A 21,925-nucleotide genomic window follows, 5' to 3' on the forward strand; every position below is an offset into this window, starting at 1 on the left:
CGATAAGTCCCTGTCAGAATGTCTACGTGTTACACAGGAACAGCACTCGTAGGGCTGAGACCGCATGGCACATGCATCGCCATCATTCTGGAGTCGAAGGGAATTCATATATTTAAATTCCGCTTCAAATCCGGGCAGGTACGGCACACGTTAGATCGGAAGTAATGATCAGCATAAAGGCAGACAGGGAAAGAATGGAAGGTGCTCGTCTTCCTCTCCGCATTGTGGTGCGCTAAAGTGAAAATGATTGAAACGGGAATCGGTTTCCAAGGCGAGGCCAGCCGCACCTCCCGCGCTGAGGAGAGAATGACAGACCAGGGCTCGATTAACAAGCCTGAAATTCCATTATCCACAGTTCAGGATTAAATAATGTTATCTGTTTTCTCCAAAGAAGAGTGGCACGGGCAATAACAAAAAGAGAAGAAAAGAGTCTCGCGTGAGGAAGAAAAGCCTGTTGGGGGTGCTGGCTTGGCCTCACCGCGCTCACACTCCTAAAGTGCTTTGCTGAAAACAAGCTGTGATGAACACAGCTGCCCGACACTGTATCCATGGAGAGCGGAGGATTACACGAGTTAAGCTTAATTCATCTAATTTCCTCACTTTGTTTGGGTATTAGCTAGAACTCCGATAAGCCCTTGTTTTTGACACAATGGTCTGTGATGAGTGACTCAGGAAAGATGAGAAATTAGTGAGTTAGTGGTTTGTATAATTCCAAGTGGGCTTAATTTGCACCAGTAATATTGGTACTTAATTGATATTTATTAACTTTAATGGTTTCAAATGAATTTCTTTTTAATTAAAAATGCTAAGAGTTTTAATGTGTAACTGATCAGCCTGAACCTGAGATCTGCTCCTGACCTGAAAACACCCACCTGACCTCTGGAGACCTGCACATCAACCTTCACACGGACACAGCCAGAGCATATCAATCAGCTAAAGGGCGTAGAATTAGCATGGACGGAAGTGACGTGGCCTTCTCAATCTCCAACGATCATTGAATCTTGATTATTGATTATTGGATGTGTCAACCTTCTCATTAACCTAGAGGAGCAGGTCCCCACCAATGTCAAGAGCAAATGTACATCTGTGCACTCTGCATTAGATAAAGTCAATACGTGGTTTTAAAATTAGATTATACCTAATAACACCTAAAGTCACAGATTAGATTCTTGGATTTGCAAATAGTGCTTGATTCAGAAATCTGGCCCTCAAATGGAAAATTCAATGTTCTAACCTGCTTAATCCAATTCTGGGTAACAGAGCCTATCCAAGCAGCACATGGCATATGTGTGCACACACACACACAAACACGCACACACATACACACACACACACACACACACACACACACACACACACACACACACACACACACACACACACACACACCAGACCAATTTACGGACACCAGTCAACCTAACAGCATGTACACTTCTGGCATGTGGGAGAAAACAAGAATGCTCAAAGAAAACTCCACACCGGCACAGGGAGATTTTACAAACTCCACACGGGCACAGGGAGATTCTACAAACTCCACACGGGCACAGGGAGATTTTACAAACTCTACACGGGCACAGGGAGATTCTACAAACTCCACACAGGCACAGGGAGATTTGACAAACTCTACACGGGCACAGGGAGATTCTACAAACTCCACACGGGCGCAGGGAGATTCTACAAACTCCACACGGGCGCAGGGAGATTCTACAAACTCCACACGGGCACAGGGAGATTTTACAAACTCCACACGGGCGCAGGGAGATTCTACAAACTCCACACAGTGGTGAATGAAACCTGCATCACTGTGGCTGTGCAGCAGCAGTATTGACCACTGTGCCTTCCATTCAGTGGTCACTATGCAGTTTTCTTTAAACAAAAATGTAGGATATTCAGTATATTCAGAGTTCAGGATGCAGTCAGCACAGGACCGGTTAGGAAGCCATTACTCCTGTGTTTTCTAACACGGCCCTAGAGCAGATGACTTTAATTGAATGACGTGACTTGTTGGGTTAATAAGATGATTGAACAGTGGCGCTGAAGAGCAGCAGCTGACACAATGATGAATAGTCTTGAATAAAGATGGCCGAATTATCCGCCGCTAAAGCAGCCTGATTGATCTGCCCTCCGCACGCAGGAGACGGAGATCCTCAACACCGCTGCGCTCACAGGCAGGACGGTCGCCATGCCGGTGAAGGTGGTAACCGTAGGAACGGATGGCGCGGTGACGGACGTGACTGAGTCGGTGGAATGCCGTTCGACGGACGAGGATGTTGTTAAGGTGAGAGAACAGAATTACATCCATGCATTCTGACGCAAGCACTTACGGCCACATGCTTTCATACCATCACACGCACACACGCTCACACACACATACACACAGATGTCAATGGACATTCCATAACAGGGATGACTCTAGTTTTTCACAGATTTGTTACTTAACTAGTCTTTCTGTTCTTGATGCATCACCTGCAAGTTGATCAAAAGACATACGAAGAATCTGGAAATGTCTGTTTATGAAGCAGAAGTTATCAATCAGAGATACTGTAATGTAAAGTATACAAAATCTTCCAATCCAGATTCGATTTCTCTCACTTCTCCTTTATGCTTTGCAAGGAATTGCAGTCAAAGGCAAGTCTGTTATGAATTGTAATGCCAGAGGCAAAAACCAGGAAAACTCCAATTACGTTCTGATCCATTTGGGCTCCAGCCTTCTACATTTTCTTGCATTTGGACAACAGCTCAACTGAGATTGTTATAGTTGAGGAAATGAATTTGTTGCGCATGTGTGCGCGTGCGTGTGTGTGGGGTGTGCGATTCCTCTCTGGGACGTGTGTTTACTCCCTCTGGGTTTAATTATCTAGTGAACACCTCAGACTGCAACTATGACCTCTCGAGAGGAACTACCAACGTGCTCACACAGCATTTCATTATGAGTAGCGGGTTATTCTGAATCATCTACACATTAACCTCCTGTGCCTCGCTATCGTATTCGCCTGAATTGGGATCATTCTGGGATGCTCTTCTCACAGATCACTCTGGCAGGTTTTTCTCACCTTCTTCATACAAAAAAAGGCCTTCTTGTGCTTTTATCACTGTAATCCTTATGGCGCCTTTACATTGCAGTGGAGTGAAATTCTTCCACCTCCCGCCAGCTGTTTTGGTAGCGTCACAGAAGCACACGTATGTTTATCAGTCGGGGAGTACCATCTATCTCAGACAACTTCTTCCAGGCGTAATTTTTTTAATACGTTTCTGTATTCTTACAGAGTCATTTTGAAAAGTGCTGGAAATCCCGACACAGCAGTTATGATCCTCTCCACCATGTTGACACAACAGTCGTTTCAGCTTGTGGCTCCACGTGTCATGGCGATACGCTTATTCGCCGCCGTTTGGCGAAACTCACTTCTCGTTTCTGTAGAGTTGAGTAAAGCGCAACTTTTTTCTCTCAGCTTGGTTTGTCAGGTACTCACTCCCATAATCCTTGGCACTCAACCGCCGCCTGTATCCATAGAAATGAAGGAGAGGTGGAGTGAAAATTACCTCTCTTAGCTGCAAATGCCACATTAGGTTTTTTACTACAACCTCAGACAACAGCACAAAATAGAGGCACAGAAGGTAAAGACAGTATAGTTTGCAGTAAATGGATAAAACAATTAAATAAAATAATAATTCAGCAGTTTGGTATATCCATAAGCTCATTTTAATACGCTTGTGGAGTTGTAGGTTGTTATCGACAATGAAGAGCAATTTAAAAACTGACGATGAGGGTGTGGAAGTTTATTTGCAGGTGGTAGTCTATTTTAACTCTGAAAGAAATACCTTGATCCTCTCCTAATACCACATAAGAAACAAGAGATGAAGCGTATTCTTTTAGGTACACTAGCCGAATGCTTTAAGAATACATATAGTGTGTGTGTGTGTGTGTGTGTGTGTGTGTGTGTGTGTGTGTGTGTGTGTGTGTGTGTGTGTGTGGGCGCGCGTGTACGTGTGTTCCACACACACACCCCTCTCCACTGAAGGGAGTGAGCTTGGCTGATCAGGGACACGCTGAGCGTAATTGCCTCTGTCAGAGATGAAGTGGGGGCTATATCCCTCGCTGGGCCAGCCGGCTCCATGCTCCGCAGACCCCGGTCTCGCTCTGTTTCTCTGGGCGTGCCATTAACTCCCCCCGCCCAGCGCCCAACGCCGGCCCTAATGTCCTCCATAAGTGTGCTCCCGTCTGCCACTCCGAACCCTCCTGATTAATGCCCTGCCCGGCTGCTTATGGCGTTAACAGAGGCGCGCTGTGATGAAGAGACTGCGTCTCAGCAGTTACAGGAGCTCCTCAACTCTAATGGCCCTCACAGGCCACTCCCACACCCGCATGTGCACACGCCTTGCGCTGGACAGGCCCCGCCCTTTGGTGCTCTGGTCGCATGGGTCAGTCCCTTGTTTCAGCCAGTGGCTGGGTTTTTGACCCACAATGCACCGTGATGCACTTACCATGTGTGTTCTCTCGCTGCACTTGGGTCTCACACTGAATCGTAATGTGGTCATTATTCCTACACAGGCATTTCTGCTGCAGATCACACTGTGCCCAGTGTGTCTGACTCACAATGAGCGGATTTGAGAACAGGAACTGAAGCCTTTTAAAGTTAGCTTTGACAAAAAAAAAAGATTTTCTTTCATTTCTTTCTACAAAAAATCTGCTCATTTTGAGAAGTGTGTGTGGCAGCTCTGTTACGTAATAGTCACCCTGGTGAATGAAAGTCTGCAGAAAATGTAATTTCCGGACACCCACAATCAAATATTCCATCACTACACACAAATGAAGTGGAAGTCTGGGAAGCCAGCAGCACTGAGACGATCTCCTGCTAAGTGAGGACTTAATGGGGAAGCTGCTAATGGCATCTTCTGAGGGTCAAGTTGGAGCACAGACAGTAAAGTAAGCAAAGACTCTGACAGATGATGAGGGAAGGCGAGACGGCAGCTAACCGTCCACGCGTTTGGCTGGCTGCGTCCTCAGCCGATGGGCCGCGGCGGCTGCCGTTTGGTAAGTGTGTCGGGGTTTCGGTGTTGCTCCACATTGCTCGGTCTTTCGCTAATGGCTGTCAGAGAGGACGAGGCTGCTGCCCCGAGTCTCGCCGAGAGCGATATCGATGTTTCTCAAATGAAGCAGTGGGTCGTGAACCCAGCAGAGCCCCTTCCCGACGCTGCCCCTCTGGGACGGGCTCCACAGGCCCGGCTGCTTTCAATCCAGAGGTCTGGGAGTCGTGTGCATGTTCACCGGCTGGTGCGCACAGACCGGGCCGACCGGCCTCCGCCTGAAATCAACAGTTGGACAAGACTTTGCTTATCCTCACGTCCTCTTCATTAGTGGCAGGACAGAGAGCAGAGGGATAGCACTGCACGCTCTCTCACTCTCTCTCACTCTTTCACCCAGAGCCACCAATGGCGTGATTTTGTTGATGTTGGGGGTTTTTTCGTTCATTTTGGGGGTTTTCTTTGTGCCCTCTCATCAGGTGTCCGAGAGATGTGACTACGTGTATGTGAACCTTTGTGCCCTCTCATCAGGTGTCCGAGAGATGTGACTACGTGTATGTGAACGGGAAGGAGACGAAGGGCAGGGTGAGGATGATGGTGAACTTCACCTACAGCTACCTGAGTGCCCAGCTGGAGGTGAGCGTGTGGATTCCTGGCCTCCCCCTGCAGGTGGACATACCTGACCCTGAGCTCAGCCAGATCAAGGGCTGGAGGGTACCAACATCTCCAAGCAACCAGAGGTGAGACTTGGTTAGAAAGTTAGACGTAGTTAAACTTACAAGCATTAAGTAAACCCATAGCTATCATCCGGATCGTCTATCATCCAGCAAACCTTACAGTATTCCTCAGACATATTCTAAGCCATGGGAAATACTGTTTCCCAGTCAGTGCTGCCAATACGTCCCGGCACATAATGTTACAACAGTTGTCTGAATACCTGATCCCAGATCAGCTCTCCCTGCTCTGAGATTCATCATAACGGTGCCCCCCCCCGTCCTGCCCCCTGTGGCTGTCCCATCCTCTGCTCACCACTGGAGCTGTAAGCTGCCACTCACTGGCGGTCTTAGCCGGAGGCTGAGTGGCGAGCAGGCCCAGCTGCTGACTTTTAATTACCGTGGGGTCGCTCTCGATCACATCTGAGTGTGACACGCCACCGTCGGCCAACGCACAGGTTAATGTCGGCATATGCTGCCAGCACCCACAAGACAATTTTTTTAATTATGCTTCCCTGGAAACAGCATTCTAAAGCCGGATTTATGTGTGACAAGTGAGTGAAAGAGAGAGAGGGAGAGAGAGAGAGAGAATGAGAGAGAGATGATGGAAAGAGAGAGAGAGACAATGGAGGGAAGCAGCACAAGGAGTGAGTGAAAATGTCAGAACTTGTCAACGAGGGCCAGAGATGTCTCAGGCTGTCAGTTTTCATGTGTAGTTAAAAATACACTGGTCAGAGCCTCGGTGAGAGTGCAGGAAAGATCTTCCGAGTGGTCTCGATTGAGTTCAAGACATTCAGTAGTTCAGTAACCTTAAGCCATGCATCATCTGCAAAAATTAAGTGGTTTGAATCCCTGCCGCCTTGATTCTCCACCAATGGAGAAATCTCCATTCTCCATCGTGGCACACAACGCCTCCACGGCCGTCCTGTTGGTCCGACTCTTGGTCACATGGTCTGTAGGACTGTAGCTGACACGGTAAGCTAACACAGCTGTGCTATGTTTGTCAGCAGTGAACACGTTGCTCCTGAGCCCTTAATCCAGGGGCCAGTTTGCCAGTGGATTGTCACCCACATGCCCCGCACTACTGTGCAGTAATTGTGGCAGCTTCTCCACACAAGCCTCATGGAGTGTGTCAGGCCTGGTTCCCTGTAGCTGTAGGAGAAAGTGAAAGCAAGCCCAGAATAGAAGACCTGGAAGCCTACTGTTTTCACCCTGTCCCGCTGGTCACGGGATTACAGGAGGATAAACCCCACCAGTAGCGCGCAGCTGTGAGCAGCATTCGCTACAGAAGCACAACAGAACAGAACAAGATCACGTCATGCTCAAAAAGACAGCGTGGTTGAGTTTAGGGTTCTAATTTATTGATCTACGAGTGCTAACTATTATGAAGAAAATTATAAATTAAAAAGCAATTATTATAAAATTATTATTTTAAAAAATTATTAATTAAATTGCATGAAGTAATGCTAGTAAAAGAATACAGGACATCCTGTAAATTACCATTGATTTTAATTTTATATATAAATATACTATTCTAAAGATTTCCATATTTGGCCAATAATCAGTGAAAAAAAAACAAATACTATTGGTTTTATATGCTCTTAAAGATTACTTGCAACATATTAAATGCTGCAAGAAATGTACCAGAATCTAGGAGAGAAGGTGAGTACACTAAGATCAGACTATGAATGAGCAGAAAGTGATCAGACTATGAAGAACAGCCAGAAGGTGATCAGACTATGAAGAACAGCCAGAAGGTGATCAGACTATGAATGAGCAGAAAGTGATCAGACTATGAAGAACAGCCAGAAGGTGATCAGACTATGGTTTCTGGATGTAACTGTGTGAACATCCTGACTGCTGTCCCATCCAGGTCTAGTGTGGAGGACGTGGAGGGGGTCCGGAGGGACCGGGCCTGTGCTCCACACTACCAGAGCTCCACTGTCCGTGTGCTCACACATTTCGAGGCGGAGCCAGAAGAGGGGAGGGGCCAGCCGGACTTCCTGCTGGGCAGCGATTGGCAGGTGGATGTGACTGACCTGGTGAGGGATTTTCTGAAGGTGGATGACGCCAGTGTGGCCAGCCTGCTGGAGGGCCCGGTGTTGACGGGTCTGAATGCCGGCACTGCCAAGGTCCAGGTAAGAGAGAGTGTGTGTGAGAGTGTGGATATGCAAGAGTGTGTGGGAGTGTGGACACACAAGAGACAGCACAAAAGAAACCAGGACATGAGATAGTGGCTGAAGAAATTCAGCCAAAGTGGTCACTCAGTATGCCATGTGGCGCTCAAATCCAGCTGTGAATGAAACTGCAGTAAATGGCCTGGAGTCCACGAAACGTCTCACCAGCCCTGGTGTTTACAGTTCGAGACCTTGTCTGTGCGGTGGACAAAGTAAACATGGCCTCCTGCGCCATAAAACAAAACTCATTTAGCAGCTCCCTGGCCGAGGCACCTGCACGGCGGGCGGGAGATGGATGAGGCCCACCTTCCCCTCTGCCCACTCGCTTTCTTTAGAGGAGACAAATGAAGGGATGTGGCGGTGATGTCTCAGCAGCGGCAGCCAGTCGTTTGTCTGTCTGTGCACTGATGACTGGAGAGTTACGCGGGGTAGAGATGTGGCGTGTGTACAGTGGCACGGCAGGGCCGGCCGGCGGGGCCATCGGTCTGTCGACCTCGCCCCTGTCCCGCCGCACACCCTCACCGTGCTCACGCGGCACGTCTGCGGAGGGTTAGCTCTATTCTTCACCTGACGAGTCGACTGTGAGAACAGAGGCCTGTCCACATCTCCCCCCGTAGCTCTCCATCAGTGTCCTCCTGTCTCGGGTGTGCTCCTTCCTTCTCTCTGCTTTCTTTCTCTCTTAACCTCTCTCATTCTGCTTATTTCCATTTCTCTCTCGTGCATTACACACACACACACACACACACACACAGTAATAGTTGAGGCCTAATCATACCTGACGTTCTACATATCAAATGAAGTGCAAATTCAAACGAGTACTGACAAGACAGTTAATTGAAGTGAAGTTTTATTTGATAGTAAAATTTTCTCTTCACTATTGCTCTTTCTCTCACTCTTTTCTCCATCTCTCTCTCTCTCTCTCTCTCTCTCTCTCCCTCCCCCTCCTCCTTGTTTTAATGCCTTAATACACACGCTCCATGCAGGTGAAAAATTAAAATCAGACAGAATATTCAGGACTAACAGGAACAGGAGGAAAATGGCAGAAATCAAAGGGTCTGTGTGAACGGGAATCTCTGCCTCTACCCTGGAATCAAAAATCACTGAAGCCTTCTAATAGATCTATCATTGAACCCATTACTTAGTGATGGGCAAATGATTCAATTTATGGCCTCAGACCCAATACTCTGTTAAGCTTCATCAGTGTTCTCTTCTGTTTTCACTTCATTAAAGATCACTGAATGACTAATTACACTAAACAATGCAGAGTGAATTGCAATTAGAGTTGGAAAATTCTGCCTGCATAAAACCGTTGAAGTTTTGTTTCCACAGACGTGATGCATTTCCAAGAAGAAGAGTAGAAACCCACTTTTATTTCATTATTCTAATATATGATCTAAACGGGAGAATCAGGACAGGCTGTGATAAAATACCCAGAACTGCCTGAGGCCTCTTTGGTTGATCTTATGTCTAATTAATAAATTGCATACTTCAGGAGAACAAAGAGTTTGGAATGTATAATTTAAGAATAAGTTCTTTCTTGCAATTTTTTGATGCACATTGTGTTGCTTTGTAAAGCGTAGAGGATACCTCACGTGTGACAGTGAGTTGAGTCAGGGCTCGGAGGAGCAGACTGGTGCAGTGGGTAGGAGGTGTGGGGGTGGAGGAGGCGTAGGGTGGAGGAGGAGTGTGACAGTGAGTTATAGCTGGTGGAGATGAGGAATATCCATTATGACAGAGGGAATGGGGAAATGTGCGGCGGCCGGATCCTCCGTAATTGATCTGGATGGGAAGGCTCCTCGTCACTTTGTACATCACAATCATTTCTATGGCCGAGCTTCAAATGCGGTGTTATTATTGGAGGAGAGACTAACTGTCATTCACTCCCAGTCTCCTTGGTCATGGGATTTGCCATAGATGTTCTTGTAATGGTGCTGTTTGCTTCTGCGTGCGTCAGTGTCTTGTGCAGCACAGTTTTGTAAGAGATGCACCTGCAGCTGCAGGGTTTGACCATCTGTCCTCCTGCCCAGGTGATGTCTCCACTGTACCTCCAAGACCTCCAAACCCCAGGTGTGCTGTGTTCTTTCACTCCTGCCCAGGTGATGTCTCCACTGTCGGACTCGGTCCTGGCTGAGAGGGAGGTGCGGGTGCTGGATGATAAAGTGAGCATCACAGAACTGGGAGTGCAGCTGGTCTCGGGTCTCTCACTGAACCTGCAGCTCAGTGCTGGTAGCAGCAGGGCCATCGTAGCCACCACCACCACACAGGACAGCATGCACCACCCAAAACAGGTACACTACCTCCACCACCACACAGGACAGCATGCACCACCCAAAACAGGTACACCACCTCCACCACCACACAGGACAGCATGCACCACCCAAAACAGGTACACTACCTCCACCACCACACAGGACAGCATGCACCACCCAAAACAGGTACACCACCACCACCACCACACAGGACAGCATGCACCACCCAAAACAGGTACACCACCACCACCACCACACAGGACAGCATGCACCACCCAAAACAGGTACACCACCACCACCACCACACAGGACAGCATGCACCACCCAAAACAGGTACACCACCTCCACCACCACACAGGACAGCATGCACCACCCAAAACAGGTACACCACCACCACACAGGACAGCATGCACCACCCAAAACAGGTACACCACCACCACCACCACACAAGACAGTATGAACCACCCAAAACAGGTACACCACCACCACACAGGACAGCATGCACCACCCAAAACAGGTACACCACCACCACACAGGACAGCATGCACCACCCAAAACAGGTACACCATCACCACCACCACACAGGAGAGCATACACCACCCAAAACAGGTATACCACCTCCACCACCACACAGGACAGCATACACCACCCAAAACAGGTACACCACCACCACACAGGACAGCATGCACCACGACAAAACAGGTACACCACCTCCACCACCACACAGGACAGCATACACCACCCAAAACAGGTACACCACCACCACACAGGACAGCATGCACCACCCAAAACAGGTACACTACCACCACCACACAGGACAGTGTGCACCACCCAAAACAGGTACACCACTACCACACAGGACAGTATGAACCACCCTAAACAGGTACACCACCACCACACAGGACAGCATGCACCACCCTAAACAGGTACACCACCACCACACAGGACAGTGTGCACCACCCTAAACAGGTACACCACCACCACACAGGACAGCATGCACCACCCAAAACAGGTACACCACCACCACCACCACACAAGACAGTATGCACCACCCAAAACAGGTACACCACCACCACACAGGAGAGCATACACCACCCAAAACAGGTACACCACCTCCACCACCACACAGGACAGCATACACCACCCAAAACAGGTACACCACCACCACACAGGACAGCATGCACCACCCAAAACAGGTACACCATCACCACCACCACACAGGAGAGCATACACCACCCAAAACAGGTACACCACCTCCACCACCACACAGGACAGCATACACCACCCAAAACAGGTACACCACCACCACACAGGACAGCATGCACCACCCAAAACAGGTACACTACCACCACCACACAGGACAGTGTGCACCACCCAAAACAGGTACACCACTACCACACAGGACAGTATGAACCACCCTAAACAGGTACACCACCACCACACAGGACAGCATGCACCACCCTAAACAGGTACACCACCACCACACAGGACAGTGTGCACCACCCAAAACAGGTACACCACCACCACACAGGACAGTGTGCACCACCCAAAACAGGTACACCACCACCACACAGGACAGTGTGCACCACCCAAAACAGGTACACCACCACCACCACACAAGACAGTGTGCACCACCCAAAACAGGTACACCACCACCACACAGGACAGCATGCACCACCCTAAACAGGTACACCACCACCACACAGGACAGTATGAACCACCCAAAACAGGTACACCACCACCACCACCACACAGGACAGTGTGCACCACCCTAAACAGGTACACCACCACCACACAAGACAGTATGAACCACCCAAAACAGGTACACCACCACCACACAGGACAGTGTGCACCACCCAAAACAGGTACACCACCACACAGGACAGTGTGCACCACCCTAAACAGGTACACCACCAACACACAAGACAGTATGAACCACCCAAAACAGGTACACCACCACCACACAGGACAGTATGCACCACCCTAAACAGGTACACCACCACCACACAGGACAGTGTGCACCACCCTAAACAAGTACACCACCAACACACAAGACAGTATGAACCACCCAAAACAGGTACACCACCACCACCACACAGGACAGTGTGCACCACCCAAAACAGGTACACCACTACCACACAGGACAGTATGAACCACCCTAAACAGGTACACCACCACCACACAGGACAGCATGCACCACCCTAAACAGGTACACCACCACCACACAGGACAGTGTGCACCACCCTAAACAGGTACACCACCACCACACAGGACAGCATGCACCACCCAAAACAGGTACACCACCACCACCACCACACAAGACAGTATGCACCACCCAAAACAGGTACACCACCACCACACAGGAGAGCATACACCACCCAAAACAGGTACACCACCTCCACCACCACACAGGACAGCATACACCACCCAAAACAGGTACACCACCACCACACAGGACAGCATGCACCACCCAAAACAGGTACACCACCACCACACAGGACAGTGTGCACCACCCAAAACAGGTACACCACCACCACACAGGACAGTGTGCACCACCCTAAACAGGTACACCACCAACACACAAGACAGTATGAACCACCCAAAACAGGTACACCACCACCACACAGGACAGTGTGCACCACCCAAAACAGGTACACCACCACCACACAGGACAGTGTGCACCACCCTAAACAGGTACACCACCACCACACAGGACAGTATGAACCACCCAAAACAGGTACACCACCACCACAGAGGACAGTGTGCACCACCCAAAACAGGTACACCACCACCACCACCACACAGTACAGTGTGCACCACCCTAAACACGTACACCACCACCACACAGGACAGTATGCACCACCCTAAACAGGTACACTACCAACTGCTTCATTCAAAGATGGAACGCTGCTTTCTGCGTCCCTCTACGCAGGATGAAATTTTAACTCTTACGGTTTCCTGTATGAGAGAAGAAATCAAGCTCAAAACATCTTGTTTCTAAGTAAACAAGCAGAACGCTGAGCATTTTCTCAGGATTGGTGTAAGTGCTTCAATCACATATGCATTGCCTGTTGCCACAGGTTTTTGTCTTGTGCCTAGAAATTGCATCAGGGTAACTGTGATTCTTTGACCATCACCAAGCACAATGACTATAATCACAAACACTACAGGCAGCAAGTTGTTGTGCAGAGGGCATGAAGCTGTGGTTTGTTGTCACGTCGAAGCTGTGGAAGAAATGTTCAGACTGCCGGCTCATTGTGAGTCATTGCGGAACTGCTCTGATTAGGGTGATTCTGACATTCCTTTGTATCAGCAGGGTTTCCTCTCCCTTCCATCTTGGTAGACATAAAATGAGCAGATTGGCTAAATCTCCTGCTGATCCGAGTGTCTGTTATGCAGCAACAGCATTGTGGGATTTTTTTATTTTTTTTTTAAGTGCTTTGAAGTGTTCAGAACTTCCCGCGTTCTAAATTTCTCCAGGGAAGGTTTGTAAAATCACAGATGTTAAAAGGAATTCCACATTCCTGTTATTATTCGGAAAGAGAGGTTGTGTGGAGTTCCTAGCGGTGGCTCCTAAGGTGTTCATGTCCCTTTGGGTCTTTGCAGGAGTCTCTCATCAGTGCCTGGCTCCAGTTCAGCGATGGTTCCATGACCCCCCTCGACCTCTACGACCCCTCGACCTTGGTGCTGACGGCCGCCTCGCTGGACGAGCAGGTCGTTACCGTTCAGAGGGACGCCTGGTGGAAGTGGCCCGTGGTTGTGGCGCGTGGCGAGGGCCAGGGCGCGCTGCTGCGGGTGGAGATGTACGGAGCCGAGGTCTGCCAGAAGACCCGCCGACGCGCCCTCCTGGTGGCCGGCAACGGCAGCGTCCGCGTGAAGTTCGGCCGCGGCGACGAAGAGGGTGAGATCAGGGCGGGCGACCGGAGGCACAGGCCCAACGCACCGTACTACGGAGACTCCATCTCGGACATGGAGGCTGGGATCATCAACAAAGGAGCCACCACCATCAAGACGGCCGCCCCAGGCAGGGCCGGTGGCAACAGGCACGGGGCCAGAGACGTTCCCGCGGACTTCTCCGACTTCCCCGCCCAGGCGGAGCTCCCGCACGGCCGCAGCACAGAGGAGGAGTTGCTGCAGGCGCGACGCGGCCTCACGGACCTGGAGATCGGCATGTACGCCCTGCTAGGGGTCTTCTGTCTGGCCATCCTGGTGTTCCTCATCAACTGCGTCTCCTACGCGCTCAAGTATCGCAACAAGCAGCTGCCCTTGGAGGGCCAGGAGACCATGGCACACGCTCACGACTGGGTGTGGCTGGGCCACGAGGCCGAGCTCCTGGAGGGCCACGCCGGCCTGTGCCTGCAGCAAGAGGAGCTGGGCGGCACCGCCGACTCCGGCCTGGGCCTGGAGGAGGGCAGCCAGCTGCTCAACGGCTTGGCGGCCCAGAAGACCTTGCAGGGACTGGGGCACAGGTCCACCTCAGACTCGGCCGGCACCGGGAGGGAGCACAAAGGCGACCCTGTGAACTCGCCCACCACCAAGAGAAAACGGGTGAAGTTCACCACTTTCAGCAACGCCAAGCCGAACAACGGCTGCCCCGCCATCGGCCCGCTGGTCATCGGGCAGAACGACATCAAGTGGGTTTGCCCGGACATTGAACTCGGGGATTCTGAGGAGCTCCGAAACTACATGGAGAGATTAAATGAAAACGCTACAAAAAACATAGCATAGTGGGATTTGCACTTGTTTATTTATTTCTGGACAAAGTGTAGCTCACCCATATGCCTTCAGGGTAAGGAGCAGGGATCCAGCTCCAGCACTTTCACACGGGCTCATATCTCACCATGAAAAGACGGGCCATTCGTCTGGTCTTGTTTCCATGGCAACTGTCATAAGGGTTCATCATCAGGAATGAAGGAAAACAAAGATGGCCATGAAACTGCAGAGAATATATAATCGACAACTTGGAATATGATGCATTTGTCTAGATGTCTATTTTTACTTCATTATATTTAAGGAAGAATACAGTTGAGCAAGTTAATTTCATTTTATAATCCAAACATTTTATTTCGTTTATTAAACCCTGATTTATCTTCTGTATTTGATGTGTGTGATTTTTTTTTTCTTTTATAGTGTGACTGTTTGAAATAAAATGATTAATATACACATATAAATACACACGTAAAATATAGACCTATACCATTTAAATAATATCAAACTGCAAATGAATGCATTTACATTCTGTAAATACAGTGGACATTTAATGGTTCTGATTGAGTAAAATACATTTTGTAAAGTTTTACATATTTTTATACATCTTTGTTCCTATCTCTGTTGCTGTGCTTCAGTGCTTCTCCAAAGACTTCCTTCCGTTTGTGCATGCATGTTTGTTGGTAGCTATGACACAAATGTTTGTTTTGAGACCCTTAACAGTGTGAATATGTAGACGCTTCAGAGGACCATCAAGAGACATCCTAAGAACTGTCAAGCAAACTATATTTCAGTGGGTCGCGTTCTCCTGTACAGAGTTTTTACAGTGTAGTAGATGGATCGGAGGTGAGCGCTCCCCCTGTCTGTCTATGGCTGTGTTCCTCCTCCACAACCTTCCTCTAGTGCATCTAATTATCTTTCTTTTCTTCATTTAGGACAAAAATGTTTATGGTCAGAATGCAATGAAAATGTAAAAACGGGACTAAATGAGTATGATGGCAGGTGTTGACACAGGAACGTAATCACTGAGGAGATCAACGGGTCCATGCTAAAATGGAGTTGTAACACCAAATTAAAATGGGACTTTCACAACGTGAACGTCAGAACGCAAACCTCAGGTACGGTGAGCCTGTGGCTGTTCCAGACGAAAAGTACAATGCATTTCTCAAGGACTTAAGGACATCTGCTCTTTTAGATGTAGTTTAGTGTTTCTCACATCTCTTTTGTAATGATTTAATGGTCCAACAGTTTAGAGATTAGAGTGATACTATGCTGTACACTCAAAGCACATCATGCCAGATTGGTTGGTGGCTTTTATTTTGGTGTCCATCTCTGACAAATGCACAGATTAAAGTTATTCTGTCACACATTGCTGATTCCTGTTTGATTTGAGGCCTGCCCTGCTCTTTCTTGTTGTTCCAAGAGCGTGATACACCAAGCAACGGCCAGTCGCAGATGGAAAGACTTCCACAGTACACAAAGTCTGTGATGCTAGTTCTCTTGGTATTATGATAACCTAATGGGCCTCATTTTCTCTCTCTTTTTTAAGGAAACCAGGTCAAATTAAGGTATTAGCATTAGGGGGTGCCCGCGTTACCTATGTTAGTACATTACCATATTTCTGACTCTAAATGGTGTTATTTCCTTTATGTACCAGTTGATGGCGCAATTATTCCAAATGCTCTTCAAATGTGTTGGGCACAAAACACTTGCTAGCAGATTGTAAACTGTACAAAGCCAAATCTCAAAGAAAGGTAAACAGTTCTTAAAAGAATTCTGTTGGAATCCTCATAATTCCTGTCCAGAAGCTGTTGTGATAAAATCACAAGGAAAGTGTTAACCATCTGGCATTTTGATGGCAGTAAACCACACGGATATTAGCACTTTTTTTTTTTTAAAGGTTTGAGGTCATTAGCTTGGAGCTTGAGAGTATTCATAATGCAGGTGGCATGTCTTAAGTGAAGATATATGAACCAGGTCTCAGTCCAGAACTTTAGTATCTCATTAATACCAGTCAGTCTCTCTACATGGAATAAGAACAAGGGCTCCTCCGAGAAAGGTCTGTGCTAATTAACTACACCTGCAGTGAGGCTGTACTGCGTGTCAGTGTGACAGGCAGTCTTTCAAGCTAAATTACTGTATCCGTTTTACCACCCAGCTGTCAATAATGTACTAATAATTCAATCACTATCACTGGCTCCATCAATCTCTCTTAACCTTTGGGTTGGTGTTTGCAAGACATGCGTTTTAAGACAGTACGAGACCAAAATGAAAATGGAACTAGAAATGGCATCAATATTTGTGTGCACATGGTGTTAATATTTGAATACGAAGGGGACTGCAATAATTATTTGCAGCTAATATGAGCTGTCCCACCATCCTGGATAGATCCAGAATCTTAAATCCAGAATCAATTTGTTATTTTTCTTTGTTCAGTTAAATATGTATGGGGTATATGAAATGAGACTACTATTAGTAACTCAAGATATGATATACTGGCCTTCCCTGCATGACATTTGCTCCATGCTTCACAAACAAACTTGATTTAGTGTCATACTCTATACGCGGGTACTGTCTCACGAGGGAGGTTTTATCTAAACACTATTAACAATGCACAGACAGAAGCTAGCTTATTCACACGCGGCCATATTGAAATGGGAAACGGAGACAATATAAGTTCATTAACAGAAATGCGTCTCTCGTTTGGATGCGTGCGGTTAACGTGGCTCCCAACAGGGCCGGCCTTTTTCAGATCCAAATTGAGAGGCTGCTAACTTAAACCTCTGAGGGATTCCTTGGAAAGTGGGTCTGTTTTCTTCTTTTATCTGAGTTGATATTTCTGTATTTGGGTCTCTGTTTGGGGTCTCCAAAGGGAATTTCATGAGGCCTCTCGTTGTCTCCGATTCTAATGATGACATTTGCGCTTTTCTGTCAGTCTTCGGTTTTTTTGCTGTCACAGTGTTCAAACTATCTGAGAGGTCACTGTTTACATTTGTGGGGTGTTACTTCTGTACGAAAACTCTTATGTCTAAGTCCTTGTTCTGTGTGGTGCTAATGAGAACCTGAAAATGAATGAATGTCATTGTAGATATCACTGAAATATCAATATGATAGTGAATGAGAACAGATCATCACTGGACTAGAATGATGCAGGTCTCAAGACTCCACAATGCATTGTAAGAATCCACCAGACCTTGGTAGCAAAGCAAACACAGTTAAAACACTCCCACACCCCTTTTTAATGACACATATCCATCACATATCCATCAACTCCATTGAGCATTCATAGTTTCTATGCCAACATTCCACTGATTGTTTAGCAATTCATTTAGCTCCATAGCTTGCGATCTTACATTCAATGAATGCAGCTTATAATACAGCACTTGGTGGTAATAGAGAGACACTTTTGTGCCTAAGCATCAGTTGTCTGACACTCGTGATGGCAGTTACTGACGAAAGACATGGCCCAGACTGAAATGCTGGTTGCGACTGCACTAGACTGAAATGTTATACTCACCAACCACCCACACTCAGCAAGCTCATACACTCAAAAGCTATTGTACTATGTACACCTATCTTATAGGAAAATGTAATATACAACGACATACTGTACCCAGACCTGTTCTCAGGTCACCTCTAGTCATTTTCTGACCACAGCACCACTGCAGTGACACTGATATGACAGTGGGTGATACTGGTGTGACAGTGGGTGATACTGGTATGAGAGTATCAAGCACAGAAGTGTTGCTGGAGTTTTTATATGTGTCACTGTTGGATTGTGAGTGCTCTGCTGCCCAGAAATATTCAACCAAAAGCAGCCAGGTAGTCATAAACTAAGCAATGGTGGAAAGAGGGTGGATATCACCAACTGCATATGGCAACAGCTGAGCAGTAATCTCCAACTGCACACCTGCCAGATGTTTCTCATTAATAAACGTTCCTAAAAAAAAAACTGGGTGGTGAGTGTCAGTGTAACAGGGCAACAGCACAAATACAGTCATTTGTGTTTATCTGCATGCATGTTTGCAAATGCCTGATCTGTGTACGCCTAAGCACATGCTTTCATCTGCTACTTAGACCCTGGTCTTCATCACTGGAGGTTTTCCTTCCTGTTAACAGCAGAGTTAATGCAGCAGCTGCCGATGACAAAAACGGTCAGAGCTGTTGATATCAAACAATGGTAACGGATCATGACATCATGAAGAATGACAAAAGGTGAGATACTATACTGGAATACTGAAAAAGACTAGAATAAACTGTATTTGAAATGATTTGATTAAATTCTAGCAAAGAGCAATGTAATAATGTGGCTTCTATCACACAATGTGCAGGTATTTAAAATATAAATTAATATATAGCATATAGCATTATAGCTTTTGACATATTTCTTAAAGTTATACGTCCATAAAGCAATATTTCACTTTGTTCATTGTGTCTGTCAAATCATACAAGGCTAGAAAAAAAGGAATAATTTTGAACTCCAAATTTGAAAATCAAGTATGTTCTCTGCAGCTGAATTTGAGAGGAAGACCCGGTGTCTTCCATTGTCCTTTCTATTGTTTCCTGCAAAGCTATTATTTTTGAGATGACATAAACTGTCAGTACGTTTCATAGCCGGGGACAGTGGTAGAAAATGATGTCTTGGCATTTAATGGACCATATAAAAAGATCAGATCATCTGTGTCACAGTGACTTTGTTCCACGGCCGCACCTCCAGGTCTGGCCGGTGGAACACATTACGGTGTTCAGCTGACAAAAAAAGAACTCACTATTAGCTGGGAATGGAAAGGGTGATACTCCACTGTCTGAGTGCAATAAAGGCACAAGCTCGTGATATTGGGCTATTCCTGCCTGTCTGTCTGCAGCCAGACTCAGACTTCAGTTGGGAGTGGCTCGTTAGAAAATGGAGTTTGTTGGTTGGGGTTGGTGTGGTCAAGAGAAGGCACAGAGCACGAGCGGGGCAATGGCTGGTAGATCCATTACTCTGCCTCTGTCGTGCCGAGCGCCGAATCCGCTGTTTCTACGTGCTTTCACATGAAAACATTTATTTGTTGCCGTGTCACTGCTCAAAGTGCCTCAGCCTGTCAGGTTGCGGTAAGATAGCACTTACGAGGCAGACGGCAGAGGCGTCAGCCACGACCCGGCGAGCTCTCTTACAATAGAGAACAGGTGTAAATGACTGCCTTAGCAAAGCACAGGATTGGATTTTCATCAACTCCTGCTGTTGACAGTAGGTTGACAGTTTGCCCTCAAAATACAGTACACTGTGCTGTGTTTCTGCACCCTAGAACTAGACTGTATAGGATGTTCTGTGGAAATTTAGTAACTTCTAAGTCGGTAATTAATTTGGACAAAATTAGATGAATATTAATCTGGATTCAGAAAAAAACTGGACTTTCATAATAACACATTCATAATAAGGCAAGAGATTTTGGTTCTCTAGGGATGATTCCCTTGCTCTGGACTCATACAGTGCCCCATTGCTGTACAGGTATTTCATGGCTAGGTTCAAAGCACCAGAGATGCCTTCCAAGCTGGAACCAAACTCAAAGACTTCTAGAAAGAAAATGTGCTTTGGTACATTTGGCCATTAGAAGAGTTAAATGGAACCTCTCACCAGACTGTCTAGAGAGAGAATCAGATGTTTTATATGTATGGATAATGAGAGGCTCAGGTCCTCAAAAATATGCTGGGAGCTCTGATTAGATCTTCACTGTTGTCTTCCTTTCCTTGAGTCTCTGTGTAGTATGCAGGCTTCGAATTTCACTTCAGTGTAGCCATGCCATTCACTACTGCTAAAAGCATTCAAAAATAGTCTTCAGCCCGTAACATCACCCAGCACCATAATAAGCTTCCACACATATCCCAGGACAGATCTTACGAACATGTCAAAAGACAGATATTGAATTTTATTCCCTATCAATGACAGTCCAATTTTTTTTATATACTTGTGGTTTAATAATTCGTTAATGAAAGAACACGTTCAACTTATTTTAAGATGGGTTATTAAAATATTTAGTCTCACATGCCTTCAGCATTAAGAAAAAAAACATTTAAAAGGTTCTACATCATTTCCATGGAGAAGCACCAACTGCCCAATTCCATGAATTATCCATAAATCGTTCGTCCCTGAACAGGACACCATTTAAGGACCTTTTTCTATGAGAATGTGTTTGACTTGGTACGTCTGGTACAGACTGGTATGTATACTTTGTTGACTCATGCAATTGAGTTTTCAATGGACAAACACACTTTCATAAAACAAAATGTAAAGAAATACTATATTTGTTTAACACTGAAATGGAACTTTCACCACACATTCATAACATCCTGTGACATGTCATATGTTGTTAGGCTAATGATGTGTGATGACGTTTCCTCTCCAATGTTGTGACATTACAGAACAAGGAAAGTGCTGTTGTTGTAATTAAACTACTCCTACACTTTGTCTCATGTTTTTCGAAGTAATCAATTTTCTCATAAAAGTCAGTGTGCAGATTTTTACTCTTGTATGTTCATACATTATTATTTATCTTATATCTTATCTTAATTATCTTTGTCTTGTATTTTTTTTCCTAATTCTGCCATTATCAAACTTTTTTAATGTTTTACCTGTGGGTGTGTCTCTTATCACGAGAATTCTAACTATTAGGAAAAGTACTCCATAAAATCTAAATGATCAAATTTTCTTTCAGACATTGTGAAAATTATATTATGATACTATTATGATAATCATCAATTGTGTCTCATTCAGATACTATTTTGCCCAGTTGGACTGGATCCCCATTTATCATAATCATTATTATTAATAAACACTACCTATTAAGCATATTAATTAACAGTTATAATTCAATCAAAACCTCTACACACTCCTCTGCTACCATGTGAGCTGAATTACATAAAGTTCAGATTAGAGACTGTTTTGACCTTCTGCTAGGTTTTCTGAAAAAGTGTAATGTGTTTGTGATTTTCGTAGAGTAGGTTACAATGCTGTACTACAGGTAAAGCTAATGGAAGTAAACACAAGAAGCAATGATCCACACACACCATCAACATT

At 46.4% G+C, this 21,925-nt stretch overlaps 1 protein-coding gene across 1 annotated transcript in view; it reads left to right on the forward strand.

Annotated features, from left to right (window-relative positions):
• The window catches only part of LOC143482017 (transmembrane protein 132C), a 91,018-nt gene extending 74,767 nt beyond the window's left edge, over nucleotides 1–16,251 (forward strand). Inside the window, exons 6-10 of the mRNA XM_076980263.1 lie at nucleotides 2,135–2,278; nucleotides 5,554–5,762; nucleotides 7,609–7,873; nucleotides 10,009–10,200; nucleotides 13,768–16,251. Of these exons, the coding sequence (XP_076836378.1) occupies nucleotides 2,135–2,278; nucleotides 5,554–5,762; nucleotides 7,609–7,873; nucleotides 10,009–10,200; nucleotides 13,768–14,889 (1,932 nt within the window). The 3' untranslated portion in view covers nucleotides 14,890–16,251. The remainder of the gene's footprint in view (nucleotides 1–2,134; nucleotides 2,279–5,553; nucleotides 5,763–7,608; nucleotides 7,874–10,008; nucleotides 10,201–13,767) is intronic.
• The last annotated feature ends 5,674 nt before the right edge of the window (nucleotides 16,252–21,925 follow it).

Source organism: Brachyhypopomus gauderio, chromosome 18 (assembly GCF_052324685.1).
Source record: "Brachyhypopomus gauderio isolate BG-103 chromosome 18, BGAUD_0.2, whole genome shotgun sequence".
NCBI lineage: Eukaryota > Metazoa > Chordata > Actinopteri > Gymnotiformes > Hypopomidae > Brachyhypopomus > Brachyhypopomus gauderio.